General features: G+C 40.8%; 1 protein-coding gene across 1 annotated transcript; it reads left to right on the top strand.

Annotated features, from left to right (window-relative positions):
* The first annotated feature begins 1,982 nt into the window (after nt 1-1,982).
* Nucleotides 1,983-3,262, top strand: LOC149816190 (uncharacterized). Its single transcript, XM_089987172.1, has one exon. It carries the CDS (start codon nt 2,053-2,055, stop codon nt 3,013-3,015), a length of 963 nt encoding a protein of 320 aa, XP_089843298.1. The 5' UTR covers nt 1,983-2,052; the 3' UTR covers nt 3,016-3,262.
* The last annotated feature ends 18,890 nt before the right edge of the window (nt 3,263-22,152 follow it).

Here is a 22,152-nt window from a genome sequence, read left to right as displayed (position 1 = left end):
TAAACCCTAACACAAACCTCCTTTCTTCATTTTTGTTCACCTTCCCTCTCACGCAGCCCGATTGTTTCCTCCTTTTACCTCCCCGTGTAAGCTCCTCCTTCTTTCGGATCCTTCTCCGTTTGCAGATCGGTCGGAACCGTGCCACCGCCGTGACCAGTCGAAAGCCAACCGTTGTGCTACCATCGGAAGCCACTGTCACTGACCACCACAGCCACCACCGTTGGAAGCCAACCGCTGTTGTGAGCCCGATGTTGTTGTCACTTACGTCGGAAACCTCGACTATCGCCAGGTAACCTTCTTCCTCTCTCCCTCCTCTATTCTGCAACCCTCATTTTTAGGTTGTCGGGGGTGCTAAGAGCCACCATTACCCCTTCTTTCGATGTCAGCCATCAAGGGTGCACCCCCTACTTCTGGTTTCTATTGGGAGCCACACGAGTGTTCAAGCTCTATCGAAAACAGAGCCACCGCCCGGGGGATGACTTTCTCTTTGAGCATTTCCCCTTTCCTTTGCTGATCCAACCAGGCCGGGATGGGGCGGGGATGTGGCACGGGCGGGGCGAGGGTGGAGACCTTGTCCCCCGAACCGGCCCGGCCCGGCCCGCCCCGCCCAACTCTCATCCCTAAGCATGATGAAGGTCTCCCCCACCCAATTAAATTAACGTTAAGACACAGCAAAAATAAGGGGTGGAATTCACTTTTCATTTCTCACACGTTTGCATCCAGTAGCCATAAAAGAAACTACAAATAAAGATAGAAAATTTATGTAAATTTTACAAAAATACGTTTAACTTTTAGTTTATTTACGAACACAGCCTAACTTTTGAAATATTATAAATACATACCTAACTTTTGAAACTTGCTTGATGAACTAGGCGGGTTTGTAATATCTAAAAAGTTAGGTCAGTGTTTGTAAATAGACAAACAGTTATTTGTGTTTTTGTAGTTTTTTCAAAAAATGATTCTGGAATATGGATCCGACAAATGATTCTAGTATATGGATCCTTGAATTGAGCTCTAAATGTACATTCCAGATGGGAATCGGTCTAACATGCATGATTCAACGATTTTGATTCGGATTTGCATCACTACTTTCTGCTGGATTTAGATGTGAATCTGAACTGAATCCAATCAGTTTCCATTTTATTACTTGTAAACTAAGCCCCCTGTTTTCATCCTGTTTTTTAGCGGATCCAGTATTATTATTTGGATTCAATACTTTTACTCGGATCTAGTTTGTACCCAGATTCTAATTCGCACTTGTTGCCAAATATTTAGATTTAGTTCAGTCTACCATGACCCTATTTTAACCCGAACCTGAACCAAACCAGGCCAAGTTCGGGTGGGCTCAGTTCACCAGTTCATAAGATCCACACCACCAAGACCCGCAAGCTGACCCTATGTCACAGGACCACGCCATTCTGGCCGAGGGACCTACGAATGTTATTTTAATATTTATAATAATATTTCAATAAAAATATACTTTTAAACATCAACAAATAATTTTTAATCGGCAAATTAAATGTTATGTGTCCTCCTGTCCTGTCCCATTTTTGAAAAAAAAAATAGCTTGAAAAATGTTTGAGCTCGCCGTGCTTTTGTGGAGTGTCGAGTCGAATCATACCCGTGTCTTTGTGACATACTTCCGACTCAAGGCAGATGGATAAACCGTCTGCCGTCGCCAGTCAAACAACTGCGAGGTAAGAAACGGGATCGGGTGCAATATAATTGCACAAAAATTGTACATTAAGCACCCAACCGCCCTCCATCAGGTCTTGGGTCCCACACTTGACAGGCCTGTCCCTAAGATGGAGGGTGATAAGGTGCTTAATGCATAAATATTTGTGCAATCATATTGCACCTGATCATTTCGCACATAAAAGGCAGTTGGAAGGCGGCACCGGTCAAGCTGCGCGCTTTCGCTCCTCCTTCCTCCCTCCCTCCGCGCCCCGCCCCCCACCCATAACCATAAGACCACCCTCCCCCTCTCTCCGAACAAGCCAGGCCAGCCGGAAAACACGCCTGAGAGATACCGGATTCCGGCGAACGATAGAGATGGAGATCGTCCGGCCGATGCCGCCCGACACCATCGACTTCCAGTTCGACAGCGCGTGCTCTTCCCCCTTCGCGACCGCGCCGTCGAGCCCCGCGCGCTGGGCTGGAGTCGGCCTCTTCTACTTCAGCAGCGCGCCGACGAGCCCCAACCGAGCGCAGTCCGCCGTCGTGCCGTTCCTCTGGGAGGAATCCCCGGGGAAGCCCAAGGGTTCCTGCGGCGGCGAAGATGACGACTTCGAGTTCGAGTTCAGCAGCTTCCGGTTCGCCGAGAAGCCTGCGATCTCCTCCGCGGACGAGCTCTTCCACGAGGGGAAGATCCGGCCGCTGAAGCCGCCGCCGCGGCTGCAGGTGCCGGAGGGATCCGTCCCGCAGTCTCCGCGGTCGCCGGTGGAGCAAGGGAAGCGGCTGCTTAAGGGCGCGTTCTCGCGGCCGGCGAAGGATTTCGACCCGTTCCAGGCCGCGCTGGAGGAGACGAGGAAGGCCGCAAGCCGGCGGGAGCGGGCCTCGGGGTCCAGCCGGAGAACTCGCTCCCTGTCGCCTCTGCGCTCCAAATTTTTCGGCAGCGGCGCTACCGGAGAAGAATCAGAGCGACTCAAACCTGAATCGTCTTCGTCGTCGACGGCGACGATGACGCCGGCGACGTCGAAAATCGGAAAAAGGTGGAGCCTCAAGGATCTGCTCTTCAGGAGCGCTTCGGAGGGGAGGGCAAAGAAGATGGAGGCGAAGAACTCGAGTTTCCGATCGACGGATAGCGCCGGAAGCGGCAGCGGCGGCGGAAGCATAAGGAGGTCGTCGCTCGCGTCTTCGCACGAGATCCACTACTCGGCCTCCCGGACTACGGTGTCGGAGGAGCTCAAGAAGCGGACCTTCCTACCGTACAGGAGGGGCCTCTTGGCCTGCCTCGGGTTCGGACCCGGCACTGTCGGTGGGCTCGCTAGGGGGTTCGGCTCTGTCACCCATTGACCGACCCATCTCTCTCTTTCCTCTCTCTAGATTTTTTGTAGTTTGCACTTACATAAGAGGTGGAAGGAAGACTCCTTGGTAAAACCCGTATTCACCAACTGTACGTAAAATTGTGGTACTGCTACTATGCGTTAACAGTAAAACATTGTTTTTCTCTTGAAGTGGGGTTTGTGAATTGTGAGTTAAGAGCTCTGTATTCTTTTTTACTGTAAATTTGGTTTATCAATAGTGAATTTGTTTGTGCAAATTGCTGGTTATTTGTGCGTTTGGCTCTATTGTGTATGATTCCTTTGGTAGGGATATGTGGTGAGTGGTAATTTCATGTTGGTTATCATAATTGAGGGTGGCCGCTTTCTAGAGATGGATTTTTAGCTCATGGAGAGAAAGCGAGGCAAGAACTCGGTGGGTCATATCAAAGGGAAAAGGTGGCATCACATGGATTGCCATACAGTAACAATTGTACCATCTTTGAGCACGTTTAGCTTCATTGTTGATTGTGGGCGATTGTGATGTAGGAGATTCCTCATACTTTTTTTGGTTTTTTTCATCTTGGGCTTAAGTTGGTTGGTTATGGTCGTTTGGGATGTGAGAAATTCCAAGCAGTAACCATATGAGAGAGAGAGAGAGAGAGAGAGAGAGAGAGAGTTTTAACAGGAGGCAATATACTTTGAACACAATCAGGTTCATGGTTGATTATGGTTGGATGAGATGTGAGAAATTCCTTTACTTTTCTCATCCTTAGGCTTAAGTTGGTGAAGTACCAAGCAGTAACCAAGAGAGAGAGAGAGAGAGAGAGAGAGAGAGAGAGAGAGAGAGAGAGAGAGCTTTTACTTTACAAGAGGCAAGAAAATTTATTCCATGTTTCACCTGTACTGCCTCATTATATCAAAATGTGGCTTAATGCTTTAATTGCTTTAGGTATTAAACAAATCAAGCCTATAAAATCCTCTAGATTTGGTCTATCATCCATGGATCTGGTTTTATCTGGTGACAGCCAAACTACCAGAGTATATTAGATTTTGGAGTTATTGATAATGCTGGAAACAGGTGAGATCTGCGTACGTTGCATCAAGTCCCCCAAGAGGGTCTAATTGGATGCATGTTTTCAGATACAAGTTTTTATCAATATCAGATAGAAACACAACTGATATCTGGGGATGTAGCTTTGATCTACTACCAATATCATTGTGTACTTATTTTAGTGAAACCAATGCAGATGGAGCCACTCAAAGGCTTACTGTCACAACTGATGAGCCTTAAACCTGATACTGACTCATCGCCCATTTCCATGATCTAGTTTCAACCCTTTTTAATATATTATTAATGAAACATATCGGGTGAATTTTCTTACAGAAACTAGACAGAATTGAAATAAACACCGAGTTAAACCTAATTAACTTTTAAAATATGCTAAATTAACAAAATAAAATATGAATTAAATCTAACTAAATGCATGAATGCTAGAAAATCATCAAGTAAGCATGCTTATTTTAATATATGTCGTTCTATGGGAATGGTTCAATCCATCTTCCGAATAAACCCTTTCTTCAAAATGAAAAATTTATGTGATTCAGTATTTGAATCAAAACAGAAACATTGTTTCAATAGAACCGACTGGGATAGGACCCTACCTTGTGTTCTTCTGGTATCTCTGGACCTTCAGGTGGGATAAAAAAAGGGCGTAGACTCAGAAGAAAAAGAATGGAGTTCAGAACTTAGGTTGAAATTCAGATTCAAAAGAGAAGAAGCCTCCTTTGACTAGGCGTGGGCTAGGGTATTTATAGTTTTTCTGAAGGATTTTGAAATTCAAACAGAGTAAATCTGAGCCTTCTATGTGGCGCCATCTCAGGGCATGCCATTTGGAATTTTGAAATAAATAAAACACGAATTTTGTGAGTGAGACACCTCAGCAGAGTTTGAAAATTTTCAAAATTGAGGTTTGCTTGATTTTCTCTGCAAGAGCTTTCCATATGGCACCACCTCACAAGGTGCTTCATTGGAGTTTGAATTTCAAAGCTTTACTTTTCTGGAAGAAGGAGAGACTGCCATGTGGCGCCATCTCAGAGCATCCACATTGACATGTGTCAGAAGGAAAGGTCTCAAGTTGGTGGAGCCACTGATCCATTTTGACCCCTCACATCTACTTTCAAAACTAACTCTGTGTTTGCATTAATGCATGCCTGAATTGGATAGATATATTATAAAGCCTCTTTCCCTATTTAATTTGGGTGTCATCTACAAGAAATAAATAGTATTTTCATTTGAAGGGAAAATATTATTGAATAACAAGTTGGAGTACTGGCATGATGGGTGATGAGAACATGAGAAACAAGCCTGTTAAATGGGTTTTTCAGCACTTTTTTAGCAAATCCAACCCTGTAGATGTGTTTAACATAGTTTATCACAGTTTATTTAGCAGAAACGGTCACCCGGATCATGTTTTTCTGATTTAAAACAAAATGAACCTTGAAAACAAGCACATGGATCATGTATTTAATTATGGTTAAAATTAAAATTTTAAAAAATAAAAAAAAACTATTTTTTACATATTTTTCTCATATTTCATTTGGTAGGATTTCATCACCTTGGCATGACATCCCCAAGCAAGGAAGAAGCATCGCTAAAGTTTTTCTACAGCCTATATAAGTTGACTGTGTTAAAAAAAAACCAAATTTCAAGGTTGAGACAAAATGAATAAATAAAAGAGAAGCAATGGCATGATGCCAACAAGGAAGAAAGATCAACTTTATATATATATATCACTCATCACTGATCGTCCCCGCTATTAGCGGCGAGCGCTAATTGAAACATAATGGTTAAACCGCCGCTAAAAGCGGTTTTTCCACCCAGGTCATTAGCAGCAGTCCAGGACCGTTAAAGGTCCAAAACACAAAAAAAATGGGCCGGAAGAGTCCATAGGAAGGTTATCCACTGTTACGCCCTTTCCTGTGTGTACCAAGATACTTTGTACCATATCTAAACCACCCCTATTTTCATGAATTGTGTGCACTGTTTGTAAACCACCTATATTTTCATGAATTGTGAGTAGTTGATTTTTTACCGTCTAGTAAATTATTATGATGATGTATTAGACATGATAAAACCTTCCTTAACATATTACATAAACAGTCACATTCGTATGGTTATATTTTTCATTTGGTAGCTTGATCCATAAAACAAGAGTGTGTACCACCATAAGGTATCATGGTAAAAAACCACTATATATATAGAGAGTACGTAGGACGCAATGCGTGATCAGCAGCACACAATTATTTTTTTTTGCATTTTGGACCTTTAGTGGCGATCTTAAAGTCCAAAAAAATACATGCATCGTGTGTGCATCCAAAGCCGAACCTGTAAAGAGGCCAATGAGGCTTGGGCCTGAGGGCCTTTGGGCCCAAAAAAAAAAATTAGGGGCCCATTTTTAAGGCCCGAGCTCCCCATTTGTTTAGAAAAGGTTTGGGCAAGAACTTTTGCCTTACTCAGATCCGATTAAACATTAAAAACCCATGTGCCCCCTCGTCTTCTTGAATTTTTATTTAATATAATATAAATATTTAGAATATTATATTTGTTTAATGTGAATGCAAATTTTATTGTTATTTTGATTCTTTAAAAAAAATTTGGGCCCCGAACTCCTACTATTAATAAGGGGGCTATTTTTTTCCTCCGCATTAGGCCCCATAAAACACAGGTAGGGCTCTGTGTGCATCCGATATGTATTCGACAAAAGGGGGTTTGATATATATATATATATATATATATATATATATATATGAAACAGGAGAATCTCGTATCATCAATCTATTAAACTGTCCAACACAAATTCGACCGAACAAATAAATTGTGTTTTACACCTTTTAGAGGCAGTCTTGACTGCTGATTAAGACCTGGGCAGAAACCAGGCCTTTAGTGGCAGTCAAGAGCCGTGCTAAAAGGTCATTTTTGAAATGTTCTTGGACGCACAGCTTACAGTTGTGCGTCCAGAGCTTGTTAGTTGAAAACCTGATCGGGTTTTCCTGTGAAACACACACACACACACACACACATATATATATATATATATATATATATATATATATGAAAAAAATAATATTTGGAGCCTAAAAAATTTACAAAGATTTGGAGCATTTTTGAATCTTATAGAAACTCACCCATATGTTAAAAATAAAACTAAAAACCTTGAAAAACTCATTTAGCACATATCATTTCACACTTACCTATTACTCCACTTATATATATATATATATATATATATATATATATATATATATATATATATATATATATATATTTGAAACGGATATTATCGATGTAGCGTTACCAAACAAAAGGATGATCATGTCATTGGTTAATATCATTCATGCAATTTTTAGAAGGATAATATTGTAATATCATGCTATAATCTTGACCACCTGGACATCCTCCACCAATCCCCTTAGACAATTCGTACATGTAAGGCCCACTTGCTTAAACATGGTAGATGAGATCCATCCTTATCATTATTGTTTCCTCTGTGTTCCTTGTCCCCTTCATTTACTGGTTAGTTTGAAACATTCTCAGTTTACCATTTACTGAGAAGTTTAAAACAATTCCATCATCTTAATCTATCTTATTTTTATTTTTTGTTATTTTCTACATATTTTTTACAATTTTTAATTATTTATTTTATTTCATTTTGCCAACAAAAAAGCAATAAAAACAGAAATTTTCAATTTTTATATTATTTTTGCCGTTTCAAACTTCTCTCACCTATATAGTGACTTGATTAACTTTTGTTTTTTTTTTCTTTTGTTAAGATCATAAAAGTGCAGCTCGTCTAGACCAATGTTGTCAGTATCTGAATCAGACCTGTATTGTTTGGCCAATGATTCAGGTGAATAGGCCGATACCGATTCTTTAGTAAATTGTTCTGATTCAGCCAAAAATTAATTAAAAAATATTATATGTCAATCAGAACATGTCACGTGATAAAGCTATTAAAATAATGTTAAAAATTATTTTTAAATTATTTTATTAAAAAATAAACCCTTGTTTTTTGACTTAAAGCTTCCAAAAAGTCAAAGATGGCAAACTCTATCTGTTCACATTGATATTATCTGATTTTTAAAATAAAAAAATCTGCATGCACACGTGTTGAAATGGGAACGCATCTGGGGATGTTTCACATGGTTCATGGGCCAAAGTGAAGCCTACAAGCGAATGAGAATATTACAATACTATAAATAAATACATATAAATATGTGGTAGGTTTTAGAAAAAACAAAAGAGTGAAGTCCATGCCTAGAATGCTCTCCACAATTAGGGACGGGGAAAATGGGGCCCCGCCCTGCCTCATCCTGTTTGAACCGGGGATGAAGGACATGAAACGGGGATGAAAGCGGGAATGAAGGTTAAAATCAAAACCTGTCCGGGGATGGAGGTGAGAATGAACTTACGCTTTCCCCCACCCCACTCCGTTCTCATCTTGATCCCCGCCTTGCCTCACCCCCATCCCATCCTCAATCCATTTTTTAGGAATGGAGATGAACCAAGAGAAGACGGGCCCATCCTGCCTCGCCCCATTTGGACCAGGGATGGAAGACATGAAATGCAGATGAAAGCGGGAACGGAGGTAAAAATCAAAACCCGTGTAGGAATAGAGGCAAGTATGGAGGGCAGAATTTTGAAACAGGACACAATTCGAGACCTTGTCCCGTGCCCCCGCCCCCATCCCCATCCCCTGCCATCCCTATCCACAATACAACAAACACGATTTTCATCTAACTACCAAAATATTAAAAAAAAATTTACAAAAAGCCACCCAAGAGCAATATGCAGGCTGGGTTTGGGTCATGATTTTTGTCAGGTACCAATTTTAAAGTTATGTGGATCTGAGTTTGGGATTCCTGTTAGGAAAGTTTTAAATTATTAATGGTTACTATCAAAAGTGTTTTGAAAAGTTTAGTCCCATATCTAAGAGAGAAAAGCTTTTCAAGAGGTTTAAATAGAGAGTTTGTAATCTATTCTTTACTTTGGTAAGCCTTGAGTATTTAGGTGGATTGCGGACGTTGCTGCGCATCGTGTAGCAACGGACGCGCCGTTCGCGCACACGCGCGCGCGCGCGCGTGCGTGCGCAAGGGCGCTTGAGGCGCAATGTGGCGTTTTGATGGCGCACTTTGCACTTCGCACGCTTTGAGACGCAAATATCCATTTTGATTTTTTGGTTTTGAGACATCTGGCCGTTTGAAAGGTTTTAATAGCATTTATATTGAGTTTAAGGCGCTTTGTGACTGTTGGACGGTTTTGGAGGCCTTTGATTGACAGTCAAAGGTGGGTGACCGTTCAGGTACCTTTCATCCTATTTTCAAACTGTCAGATTTATGGCCTTTAATCTCATTTATCGCAAAACGTTTTGGCCTCTCTAAAAGGTTATAAATATCTTCTATCTTCGTCTTTTGGATATCAGAATTTCTGACTCTCCAGTTTTCTCCTTTCTTTCTTCTCGGTTTGGCTTGCAGAGTTCATGTGTGGGAGAGGTCATCTGTTCTTGCGAAGCAGTGACTCTCTTGAGGTTAAAGCCTAGTTGTATCCTGGGAACTCAGTCGTAACAAAACCCTTTTTCGCATCTTCGGAATTTCCGGAGTGGGGCGATTGAAGTTCTAAAGATAGCGATCTTAAGAACGTGCCTCTAGGCTTGAATTCTCTTTTCTGAAATCCTGTTTTCACTAGGTTGGTATAACAATTTTAGAACTTCATTCATGGCCTCTGGTTCGACATCCAACTCCATCAATCTGCTTAGCCGTGACCTTGAAAAACTTGATCGATTTGATGGGTCAAACTTCAAGCGTTGGCAATCAAAGGTATCTTTCTTGCTGTCCGAACTGCATATCGACTATGTCCTCAAAAAGTCTTGTCCCACTGTCGTTGCTGGAGAAGTTGAGACAGAAGAACAGAAGAAAGAGCGAGAGAAGTGGCATACTGACAACTACAGATGCAAAGGGCATATCCTGAACACTTTAGCCGATTCACTCTTTGACCTGTATTCACCATTGGAGTCGGCTGGAGAGTTGTGGAATGCTCTCGAGATCAAGTACAATGCAGAAGATGCTGGTAACAAAAGGTTTATAGTAGATCAGTATGTTAATTTTTCTATTGTTGATGATAAGCCTATACTTGCTCAAATTCATGAGATGCAAATACTGGCCTATAAGATCAAAGGAGAAGGTATGTATCTTGATGATGACTTTCAAGTTGCTGTCATCATTGGGAAGCTGCCGGATTCCTAGAAAGAATATAGGAATCACCTAAAACATAAAAATGAGAAAATCACTTTAGATGGCCTTCTTAAGGACATCAGAATTGAGGAAGAGACTCGTCTTCGTGACAAAAAGAATTCGAGTCCTAAAGAAGGTTATCCTAAAGTGAATTTTGTTAGTAACAAGGGTGGCAAAATCATGAAAACCCAGAAAATCAAAAAGAATTTTGTGAAAGGGAAAAAGCCAACTGATAAAAAGAAAATTAGTTGCTATGTTTGTGGCAAGTTTGGCCATTTTGCTAGAGAATGCAGAGAACGGAAGAGGACTGGTCCTAAGCCAAATGAGTCAGAGGAGAGGCTTGTTGCTGTAATCTCTGAAACCTTTATGGTGGCTGCAAATAAGGACTGGTACCTGGATACTGGAAGCACTGTTCATGTGGCAAACGACAGGAACTTGTTCAAGTCGTATGAAGTAGTGGGGGAGGGATGCAATCTCTTTATGGGAAACTCTTCCTCAACTAAAGTGCTGGGAAAAGGGAGTGTGGAAATTAAGTTCACCTCCGGGAAAGTCCTAACACTTGAGAATGTCCACTATGCTCCAGAAGTTCGGAAAAATTTAATCTCTGCAGATCTCCTGTCACGAAATGGTTTTAAGATTGTTATTGAGTCTGGGATTGTAACTGTGACCAAAGGGAAAATCTTTGTAGGAAAAGGGTTTGCCACTGGTGGTATGTTCAAGATGAGCATAAATGAAGCTACTACTTCTGTTTATATGGTTGACTCTTATTTTCTTTGGAATTCAAGATTAGGACATATAAATTCTCGTTGCATTCATAATATGAATAACTTTGGTCTTCTAAAGTGTCATGTGAAAATAGAACATAAACATAAGTGTGAGACATGCATTCAAACTAAGCTAACTAGACTCCCGTTTCCTAGTGTAGAAAAGAATTATAAATTGCTTGAATTAGTGCATTCTGATGTGTGTACGATGGATAATGTTTTGAGTCGTGGTGGCAATAGGTACTTTATTACCTTTATAGATGATTACTCAAAATTTTGTTATGTTTATTTGTTGAAACATAAATCTGAAGCATTTTCCAAATTTCTTCTTTATCTAGCTGAAGTACAAAATAGGTTTAAAACAAAGATTGTACATTTAAGAACAGATAGAGGAGGTGAATACTTAGGTGGAGAATTTGATAAATTCTGTGAAGATAATGGTATTATCCATCAAACGTCAGCTCCTAGAACTCCTGAACAGAATGGAGTAGCAGAAAGGAAAAACAGAACACTTGTAGAAATGATGAATGCTATGCTTCTTAATACGGGTTTGCATTCCAACTTATGGGGAGAAGCTATACTTTCTGCCTGTTATATTCTTAATCGAGTTCCTTATTCCAAATCTGATAAATCACCTTATGAATTGTGTTTTGGTAAGAAACCTAATCTTAGTTATTTTCGTGTTTGGGGTTGTTTAGCATATGTTAAAATTCCAGAAAATAAAAGGAAGAAGGTTGGACCTAAAGCATTTAAATGTGCATTTGTTGGGTATGCTGAATATAGTAAAGCATATAGATTTTTGGACATTGTTAATGATGTTATTGTAGAATCTAGAGATGCATCTTTCATAGAATATAAAAATGCATTTGATTCTCTTCTTGATGGCAGCCGGATTGTAGTAGATGAACTTCCTGTAAATGACATGATTGAATATTCTAATGAATGTGTTGATGAACCAGAAACTGAAGTTAGACTCAGTAAACGTATTAGAAAACCAACTAATTTTGGTTCTGACTTTTATACATTTCTAATTGAGAATGATCCTGTGTCTTTTCAAGAGGCTATGTCTTCTCAAGATGCTGCCTTTTGGAGAGAAGCTATTAATGATGAAATAGAATCAATTATGTCTAATAATGTTTGGAAATTAGTGGATTTACCTGTTGGTTGCAAAACTATTGGCTGCAAATGGATTTTCAAAAAGAAATTAAAAGCTGATGGTACAATCGATAAATTTAAAGCACGTTTGGTTGCAAAAGGCTTTAAACAAAAAGAAGGTATTGATTATTTTGATACTTTTGCTCCTGTAACCAGAATATCTACTATTAGAATTCTGATTGCCATGGCTGCCATATATAAGCTTCAAATCCATCAAATGGACGTGAAAACGGCCTTTTTGAATGGAGAATTAGATGAAGAGATATATATGGAGCAACCTGAAGGTTTTGTAGTGCTAGGGCAAGAGCGCAAAGTTTGCAAACTTGAGAAATCCTTATATGGATTAAAGCAAGCCCCTAAGCAATGGCATGAAAAATTTGATAGTTCTCTGGTGCATAATGGTTTTAAAATTCATGATGCGGACAAATGTGTCTACAGTAAAGTAGATAGTGGCTCAATTATTATTATTTGTTTATATGTTGATGATATGCTTATTTTGGGTAACAATAGTGAATGCATAAATCAAACAAAAAGATTTTTATCTTCCTTGTTTTGTATGAAAGACTTGGGTGTTGCAGATGTTATTTTAGGAATCAAAATAATAAGAAATAAAAATGGCATCATATTATGTCAATCACACTATATTGAGAAAATTCTTACAAAGTATGGATATCTTAATAGTTCACCAGCATGCACCCCATATGATCCAAATATGAAATTGACTCCTAATGATGGTGCTAGTGTTCAACAATTAAAATATGTCAGTGTTGTAGGTAGCCTTATGTATGCAATGAACTGCACAAGGCCTGACATTGCCTATGCAATGAGTAAAGTGTGTAGATACACTAATAATCCTGGTCATCAACACTGGAATGCAGTGAACAGGATTCTTAGATATCTAAAGCATACTTTAGACTATGGAATTCACTATACCGAGTTTCCTGTTGTTATTGAAGGGTATAGTGATGCAAGTTGGAATACTGACTTTGAAGATTCCAAGTCTACGAGTGGTTGGGTTTTTACCCTTGGAGGAGGAGCAGTTGCATGGGGGTCTAAGAAACAGACCTGTATAACTCATTCTACAATGGAATCTGAGTTTATTGCTTTGGCATCTGCTTGTAGAGAAGCTGAATGGCTTAAGAATATGCTAGTGGATATTCCACTAGGTGAGAAGCCTATACCTGCTATTTCAATGTTTTGTGATAGCCAATCAGCTATATGTAAAGCAGGTAATATGAAATACAATGGGAAGTCTAGACATATTAGTCTAAGACACAGTTTTATAAGACAAATGATTGATGACAATATTATTTCATTGAAATATGTGAAGTCATGTCAAAATTTGGCAGACCCATTTACGAAAGGCCTTTCGAGAGATGTCATCAATAAAACATCGAGGGGAATGGGAATTAAGCCAATTAAGTCATCACCTAAGGATACCCAACCTAGAGCGTTGGAGATCCCACATGCATAGGTTCAATGGGAAACGAATTGGTGAATGACAGATATTGAGCATATTTATGTAAGCCCATTACTGATGTGTGCTCATGAGCTGTAACTAATATGAGGGTTGAGCTAATAGCTCTTAATGAGTTTGTAGGCCTTAAGGCTAAGGTGTGTGTTACAGTACACCTAGACAAACTCACCTATATGAGTGTTGAAATGTGAGCCGTTTCTTATGAGAATTGGCAATTCTCTAGAGCACTCATGAATCCAGGAAAGCACAAGGCTCTAAATGTGCCAACATGAAATCCACACAATCGGACTTTTGGAAACCGATGTATGATTGAAAACTCCGTTAACAATATAAGGAGCTAAGTTCAAGGTAAGTCCACTTAGCACCTTGGTTAATTTAGGTTTTCTTTCTAATAGTGGGGGTTCAAGTCATGCAGACACTCTCACTAATGCATAGGTTTCTATGCAAGCCAAATATATTTTAAAACTAGTGGAGGATTGTTAGGAAAGTTTTAAATTATTAATGGTTACTATCAAAAGTGTTTTGAAAAGTTTAGTCCCATATCTAAGAGAGAAAAGCTTTTCAAGAGGTTTAAATAGAGAGTTTGTAATCTATTCTTTACTTTGGTAAGCCTTGAGTATTTAGGTGGATTGCGGACGTTGCTGCGCATCGTGTAGCAACGGACGCGCCGTTCGCGCACACGCGCGCGCGCGCGTGCGTGCGCAAGGGCGCTTGAGGCGCAATGTGGCGTTTTGATGGCGCACTTTGCACTTCGCACGCTCGCAGCGGTGCGAGGTGCATATGAGGCGCAAATATCCATTTTGATTTTTCGGTTTTGAGACATCTGGCCGTTTGAAAGGTTTTAATAGCATTTATATTGAGTTTAAGGCGCTTTGTGACTGTTGGACGGTTTTGGAGGCCTTTGATTGACAGTCAAAGGTGGGTGACCGTTCAGGTACCTTTCATCCTATTTTCAAACTGTCAGATTTATGGCCTTTAATCTCATTTATCGCAAAACGTTTTGGCCTCTCTAAAAGGTTATAAATATCTTCTATCTTCGTCTTTTGGATATCAGAATTTCTGACTCTCCAGTTTTCTCCTTTCTTTCTTCTCGGTTTGGCTTGCAGAGTTCATGTGTGGGAGAGGTCATCTGTTCTTGCGAAGCAGTGACTCTCTTGAGGTTCAAGCCTAGTTGTATCCTGGGAACTCAGTCGTAACAAAACCCTTTTTCGCATCTTCGGAATTTCCGGAGTGGGGCGATTGAAGTTCTAAAGATAGCGATCTTAAGAACGTGCCTCTAGGCTTGAATTCTCTTTTCTGAAATCCTGTTTTCACTAGGTTGGTATAACAATTCCATTTTCATGACCCGGCAAAACCTGAACCCGAACATGGCAATTTGTTATTTGCGTGTATACATGACGAGTTGAGTACCCGACACCCAACACGTTGACCGTCCTAGTTACAATTCAGAAGGCCATACAACAACAACAACAACAACTACGCCTTCATCCCAAAACAATTGGGGTCAGCGATATGAACCAACAAAGAAAATCATTATGGGTCTTCCACATGAATCCTTCTCCTCCATTCATTTCTATCCAATGCCATGTCGTCGGTGAGGTTCAAAGCATTGATATCCTTTATTATCACCTCCATCCATGTCTTCCTAGGCCTACCCCGACCTCTTTTAACAATTCAGAAGGCCATGCTGGTCTAAAATAAGATAGGACGGCTTCCCTTCTTTATTGTTTGAGCATTTTATTGATCAGACCAATGTATTTGTTCTTAATAATTTATTTAGTAAAAAATATGTTTTACGTGAAGACTTTACAGATTTTGGATCGTTAGAGAAGAAACGCCATCGATTCTCTTAAGTTGCAGATTTTGGACTTTGGTCTGCCATCGATTATAAAACAAAGCCAATATATCATTTTCCTTGCAAAAGTACATCATCTGCCATCACCTCCTCGTCATACCACTACATAAATTTACCATGACAATTTTGAATGCATAGATTAAATAATGCTGATCTATGACATGTAATTATTATAAAATGTCACAATGCAAATGTTTTCATCCTTACCACTACTATATCTTCTGCAAAGGTTTTCAAGGTTGAAAAAGAGAGACTTTGTGATCATTTAGTTAAAGAATAAGCAACTTAACTCATGCGACTAGTGCTTGATTCAATTTCTTACAGTACCCTTTCAACACACTTTGACGATTTTTTGTTTTTCATAAGCAATGTTGGAACATTTACCGGCTGAGCTTCCACAAAATTTATGATCATTTGATAAAAGAATGGGGGCCAACAAGTTTTGTGAGTAGCACTTGATTCAATCTTCTTTTTTTTCATAATGAAGGAAGCCATCCGTTCAGGGCAGTTGGGGATGGATTCATGGCCTCAACCATTCCTTCACCTCCCCACTGCTTTGGCCTTGCAGCAAGGATGTTCACCCTGTGTATCAAACTCTTGGCGTCCTTCAGCTTGAACACCTGTGTGGAGATGCCAGAAAAGTGTGTCAAAGTCCAGTTATTCAATAAGAAAACTTGTTCTCTTGAACTAATTTTCAAAGTTGAAATGTATGTCATTTTGTACTGCGCAAGAGTCCAACTGATATTTCCTGGTGTACCATTCATAGACATTAGGTTCAAAGCCAAGTTGTCAAAAGCGCGCCTCGAAGCAAGGCGCATCACTCTATGCCTCTGTGCGCAACTATAAAGTTCTCAGGGTATTAGGCGTGTGCCTCATGCCCCTCAAGGCGTGCTTTTGACTCGAGGCGCACCACACCCACGAGGCGGACACCTCGTATATAAGGTAGTCAAATTAGGTGTGGGTGGTATTAGTTAAACCCTCATTGAATAAGGTAGTCAAATTAGGCGATATTTGGAATCAATGGCAAAAAGTTGGGCTCCCAAACACCTGTGGGGGTGGGTGGTATTAGTTAAACCCTCATTAAATATCATCTCCCTTCTATCTCTAAAACAGGGCTTAACAGGATTTGAACTTTAGATCAATTGAACTAACCACAAGTTGACTCTTTCGTAGAAAGAATGAACTGTTTCAACGGTGGACTTCCATTGTTTGGTAGGAGCAGTTTGTGCAAGTCACCATGCTGTGGGGACATTGCAAGCCCCACTGTTATATGAGGGGTTGAGTAACTGTCTGGTAGTATGAACAGGCCTATGGCCTGTGTGAGTTGGCTAAATGCTATTTGTAAAAGGGAGGGGCCCTAATTCCCCCAGCTTTGTTATGGAAAAGAAAGTTGAAAGCAATAGGTCAATAGGATTTGAAACTCTAAATCCATTGCCTGCAAGCAAAACATTTACTATTTATTCTACATTGCACTATATGATATAAAATATATCTAAGATACCACCAAGGTGGTATCCCATGTGGTAGGTGGGGTCTTGTGCCAAGCTGTAGGCCCATGTTTGAATCCCTCTACCATATGGTGTTGGCTTAAATCTGAATGTAATAAACAAAATACATACTGGTAGCCTAGATGAAAAGAGCGTTGTTGCAGGTGCTCAACATTCTCCTAAGTCTATCGATGCCTAAGATAGGCTTTCAAGTCAATGGTGAGCAGGACCCTGAACCCAAATGAGAGAAAGAAAGTACTTTGGTTTCACTCATTAAGCAACCATGCCTCAATTTATAGTGGGAGGAGAGGGGGGGGGGGGCGGGTTTGGCATTGATGTATGTCATGTAACCCCCCTTCCAAGTAATACCCTTCATTAATAGTGCCTTGTATCAAACGGGGTCACTCAAGGTTGGACCCGATCTGAAATGTCCAACACATGGGGCTTAACAGATATCTGGTAGGGGTAGGCCAGCTTGCCTTTCAAAATATATATATAACAAGGCAATATAAGCCAAGCAAGTTTTTGGCTCAACTTGGCTCATACCCGCTTGTTAAAGTGCTCAGCTTACTGAGCCTATTTTTTGAGTTGGAATGAGCTCTTTACAAGCCTAACCACAAGTTGTCTCGTTTCCTAGCCCTGCCAAGTGCTTCTAACATAAAGTAATCAAAATTATTATGTTTAGGGCCAGGCAAATCAACGGTAAGTGCAATATCTAGCCAAGTAGTTGTTGTATATGTAGGTCGAGTACCTCAAGCAAAAGTAAAGGTCATGCAAGGCCATGTCTAATATCTAGCCAACTTGTTAGGGGTACCCTATGTAATGTACAGGTAGAGTACCTTGACTGGAAGGCCATGTAACTTGTAAGAACCTTTTCGAGCACAGCACCAAACAACCTTACATGCTGAGATGGTCCTTGGTGGCCTGTGATGTATCATGGAGACAGGCTCTGAGAGGCTCTCAGTTTTTTTTTTTTTTTGAAAGGCAAGCTGGGTTAGGCAGACCCCTACCAGTTATACAAGAATATCATTGGGATTTGAACTTGCAACGTCCCAACACAAGGGGACGTGCACTAGCTACTGCTACCAGACAAGCGGAGCCCCAGTTGGTGTGAGAGGCGGTCAGTTGCTTACATGTTTCTCCTATTTCTAGGGAATGCGCATCAGGCCTGTCAGAGGTCACTCTGATGCCCTTCATTCATGCCATGAACGGCATCTAAAATACCATGGTTGAACTATGTCTTCTGCCCTTATTTTGCAAACTCTAGATGTCGTTCATCTAGGGCATCTTTGGTTCTGAAAGGAAACATGGGACCCATCGAGGGGTAGGAGATGTTGAGTCCAATCATGGTGTTTTTGATGCCGTTCTTCTTGCATGGATGAACGGCATCCGGGTGACCTCTAACGGGTTACTGACAGAGGTTGCTCTGTGCTCATCCGCACTCATTTCTAGCAACTCTTAGCATCATCAATATGAACTTTCATAGGATTCTAGAGTTCTGAAGGGAATCTACACTGCACGCATGGGATCATTTACATACAGTTAGCAAAATCATATAATTGCACAAGGAGCTATTTCCTGACCCTGCATCTAATGTTGCAGGGTTGCCCCCACTTTAGACATTTGGATTCGGGTCCAACTCATTGAGTGACCCGATTTGACATTAAAAGCTTAGTGGGGTAGTGGGCATTATAGATGAGGGCACTTAATGCTATAAGAAAGATTCACATTCATTGTACCTTCTCAACTATATAAAGGGGTGGCTGGTTGCATTAGATGATGAGTAACCATTGTCATACATTATCAACCCTAGCCTATCCTACATTCTGTTCAGTGGGTTCAGGGTCCTGCTCATCATCGACTTTAAGTCTGAGCTCATCGTGAGCTTCGATCGGCGGAGGAGAACGTCAAGCACCCGCATGCGCACTCTATGGCGTCTTCAAGTATGCTTTTTGTATATGTTTACGCAAGAAACAACTACATTGGGTTATGAGCCCACCATGCTTCTGCTGCGCGTGGGTGTGAGTTGGCCCTTTCGACGATTGCCGCAGACTCGAGCCTATTAACGCAGACTCAAGCCTGTTGTCATTTTTTCTCAGCACTGACAGGTAATTGAATGGAGTCGGCATATGTGTATGCCCATTCAAAGAGGTTCGCCTATGGATCTGTGTGTACCCCTTCCCAACTTTCGTTGAAGCCAAAGGAGGGGGTCACACATTTAGTGATAGCAGGTGAACAGGGGTTGTTGTCTCTGATGCCTTATCCTGCCAGCCGCCGGTAGCGATGGTTGTCCCGACGACCCTTTCTTTAAATAATAAAAAAAAGAGGAACAAACCCTTGCACTGTAGGGTTGCAGGTTGGTCGCCCGTCACCAGGGTCACTGTGGAACATTGCCGAATGGGGGGGGGGGGTGTTTTCGTCGTATGGCCGGTGTTCGTCTGGGGACGTGCGACAACCAGGGTTTTGAAAACCCCCATTTACAAAACCTTGGTTGATACTTCAGTCATGGGGTTGTGTCGGGGCAGCTAATCTTGCCAGAGATCCGAAAAGTGGAGGCTTTCGACTGTCGTTTCATCTGCGTCATGGTCTGTCCGGCGTCACCTAACATCCAGAGCGACAAGCTGGGTTGAAAACCCTCATCCTTTAAAAACCCTTTAGTCGTCAGGCTGGGGTTTTCGGCCAGTGGTTTTTTCACCGGGGAGGTGAAAGGGCAGTGGCAGTCTTGTCGGCACCGCCAGCTGCCCAGCGACATCGCCGATTTACCGACAGCTCCAGCGGCAGATCCATAAAAAAAATCAAATCCTTACCTGTCGTCGGGGATGCGTCACTGAGAGCACCGATGATAGTCGTCGGCTAGGCTCCGGTGTGGGTTGTCGCTCAGGCGACGTGGGTCGTCGTTTCGACGATGAGGGTTGCTGGTGAAACCTAAGAGAGAAACCGTTTCAGTTTTCTCAGGCAATGTAAACAAAAACATTTTTATTTTAACGTTGGATAGCCGGATCCGGACCATCTTTATGACATGGTAACAGGCTCGATCCAAACCCTTTTCAGGTGGATCGGGTCTGTCATTTTTCATTGGATCAGACCTGGACCCATAATGGTTTTGGGTCTGGGTCTGATCCAGGCCAGACTCAGGTCCATTTTGGACCGGGTCCAACTTGGGTTCGGTTAGGACTGGGTCAGACCCGGGTCCATTTCGAACTGGGTCAGACCCGGGTAAAGTTTGGACTGGGTCAAACCCGGATTCAGTTCAGACCGGGTCAGAACCAAGCCTATTTCAAACCGAATCGGACCCATGCTTCTGCAGGGTCCAAATACTATTTGAAATTAAACCGAATCTATGACTGATATGACCCTTTTTGGGACCAGTTCAGAGCCATTTTTGATTAATTTTTCCAGTTTTTTACGGTTCTGAGATACTAAGACCCTGTTTTCATAAATATATGAAGATACAGAGATTTTGGCATACGGTTATAGGGTTTTATGAACTTTTGTTCATATTTAATACCAGTTCGTAAGGTTCTAAACCAGTTTGGACCCTTGGATGACCGGTTCGGGGCTATTTTAGACCGGTTCAGGGTGTTTTCATATTGGTTCCTGCTTGTGGACCCTGGGTTTTACCCATACGAGCATGCTTTTGTTATTTTTCATATTTTATAAAGTGTTTATTCTAAATAATGCATGACTTATGCATGTTAATTGATGTGTTTTATGTTTATTAAGTTATGCATTATGGTTTTAAGCATGAATTATAACTAAATTCATGACAATTAGTTTATGCATATTAGTTGAAGCATGAACTTGTATTTTTTGTCATGAATAAACATGCATTTATATGTGTGCATGGGCGTGCTCTATAATACAAATATATTTTCGGTAAAAGATCTTGATTGACCGATTCATGTAATCACCAAAGTGATCTAAGTCGTGTTGATTAAAGATTCTTTGGACCGTATTAAGATTCGTTATTATGATTGCGTGTGAATTTATGAAACATCGATTCTACCCAAAGGTAGGTCGTTGTGCTCCAAATTTTTAAAGTATGATAGTAGATATATATTTCAGCCCATGAAGCATGTTTGTACCCCAAAGGTACACTGTTGAATTGCCTCTAGATACATTATCTGCTAGTTTCACCAACTGAAGTCAATTCTTTGAGAATTGAAAAGATGGAGCAACTATGAGTATTGTCGTTTCCACCAAAGTGGAACAATAATGACTCAACTATGCTTGTCTCAGAAAAGGTGAAAATAAAGGGTTTCACTTTTACCTTTTCAACACGAGTCTCATTTGAGCAATAATAGTAGTGACTTTCTGTTTTCGTTTCTTATTGTATCAGGTTTCTTCCTCATCGACAGTTCTAGTAGTATTCCTCTTTTAGACGGATCTAAATTTTTAGATTGAAAAGAATTTGTGTTATTCGCTTTAGGTTATATGAATTTAGATCTGGCCCTTAGAATTGATGAACCACCCACTCCTACAGAGTAGAGTACAGCCGATCAGAAGGTTGCCTCTGAAAAGTGGGAGCACTCAAACAGACTTAGCCTATTGCTTTTGCAATCTCAGGTGGCTAAGAATATTTGAGGCACCATTCCTCACTGCAGGATAATAAAAAAACTTTTGGGAACCATTGATGCTCAATTCATCACTTCTAATAAGGCAAGGGTTAGTACACTCATATCCAAATTAGTGTCTATGAAATATTCTAACAACAGTCACATTCGACAGCACACTTTAGAAATGAGAAATATTATGACTCAATTGAATGACATGAAGTTTGTCATCTCTGACTCCTTCTTAGTTCATCTGGTCTTGACCTCGTTACCTACTGAGTATGGACCCTTCAAAATCTCTTACAACACACATAATGACAAGTGGTCTTTTAATGACTTTTTGGACAAGTGTATTGAAGAGGAAGAGAGATTGAAGGGTGAGAGGGTGTCAAGTGCACATATGGCCTCTCATAAGAATAAACAAAGTTCGAGGCCAAAGAAAAGCTCTTTTAAGAAAAAGAATCAAAAGAATACCATTGGGGAGAGTTCAAACTCTCAGGCAAAAGCTAAATCTCAGTCAGGAGGCTCTTCTGTAAAGTGTTTCTTCTACAAAAAGAAGGGGCATAAGAAAGTGGATTATTTGAAGTATA

The sequence above is a fragment of the Nuphar pumila genome, chromosome 14 (assembly GCF_984573655.1).
Source record: "Nuphar pumila chromosome 14, dmNupPumi1.hap1.1, whole genome shotgun sequence".
Classification (NCBI taxonomy): Eukaryota; Viridiplantae; Streptophyta; class Magnoliopsida; order Nymphaeales; family Nymphaeaceae; genus Nuphar; species Nuphar pumila.
This window is presented reverse-complemented; position numbering and strand designations above follow the sequence as displayed.

Excerpts from the sequence above, each read along its gene's own strand:
- LOC149816190 (XM_089987172.1), top strand. The coding sequence starts at position 2,053 with ATGGAGATCGTCCGGCCGATGCCGCCCGACACCATCGACTTCCAGTTC.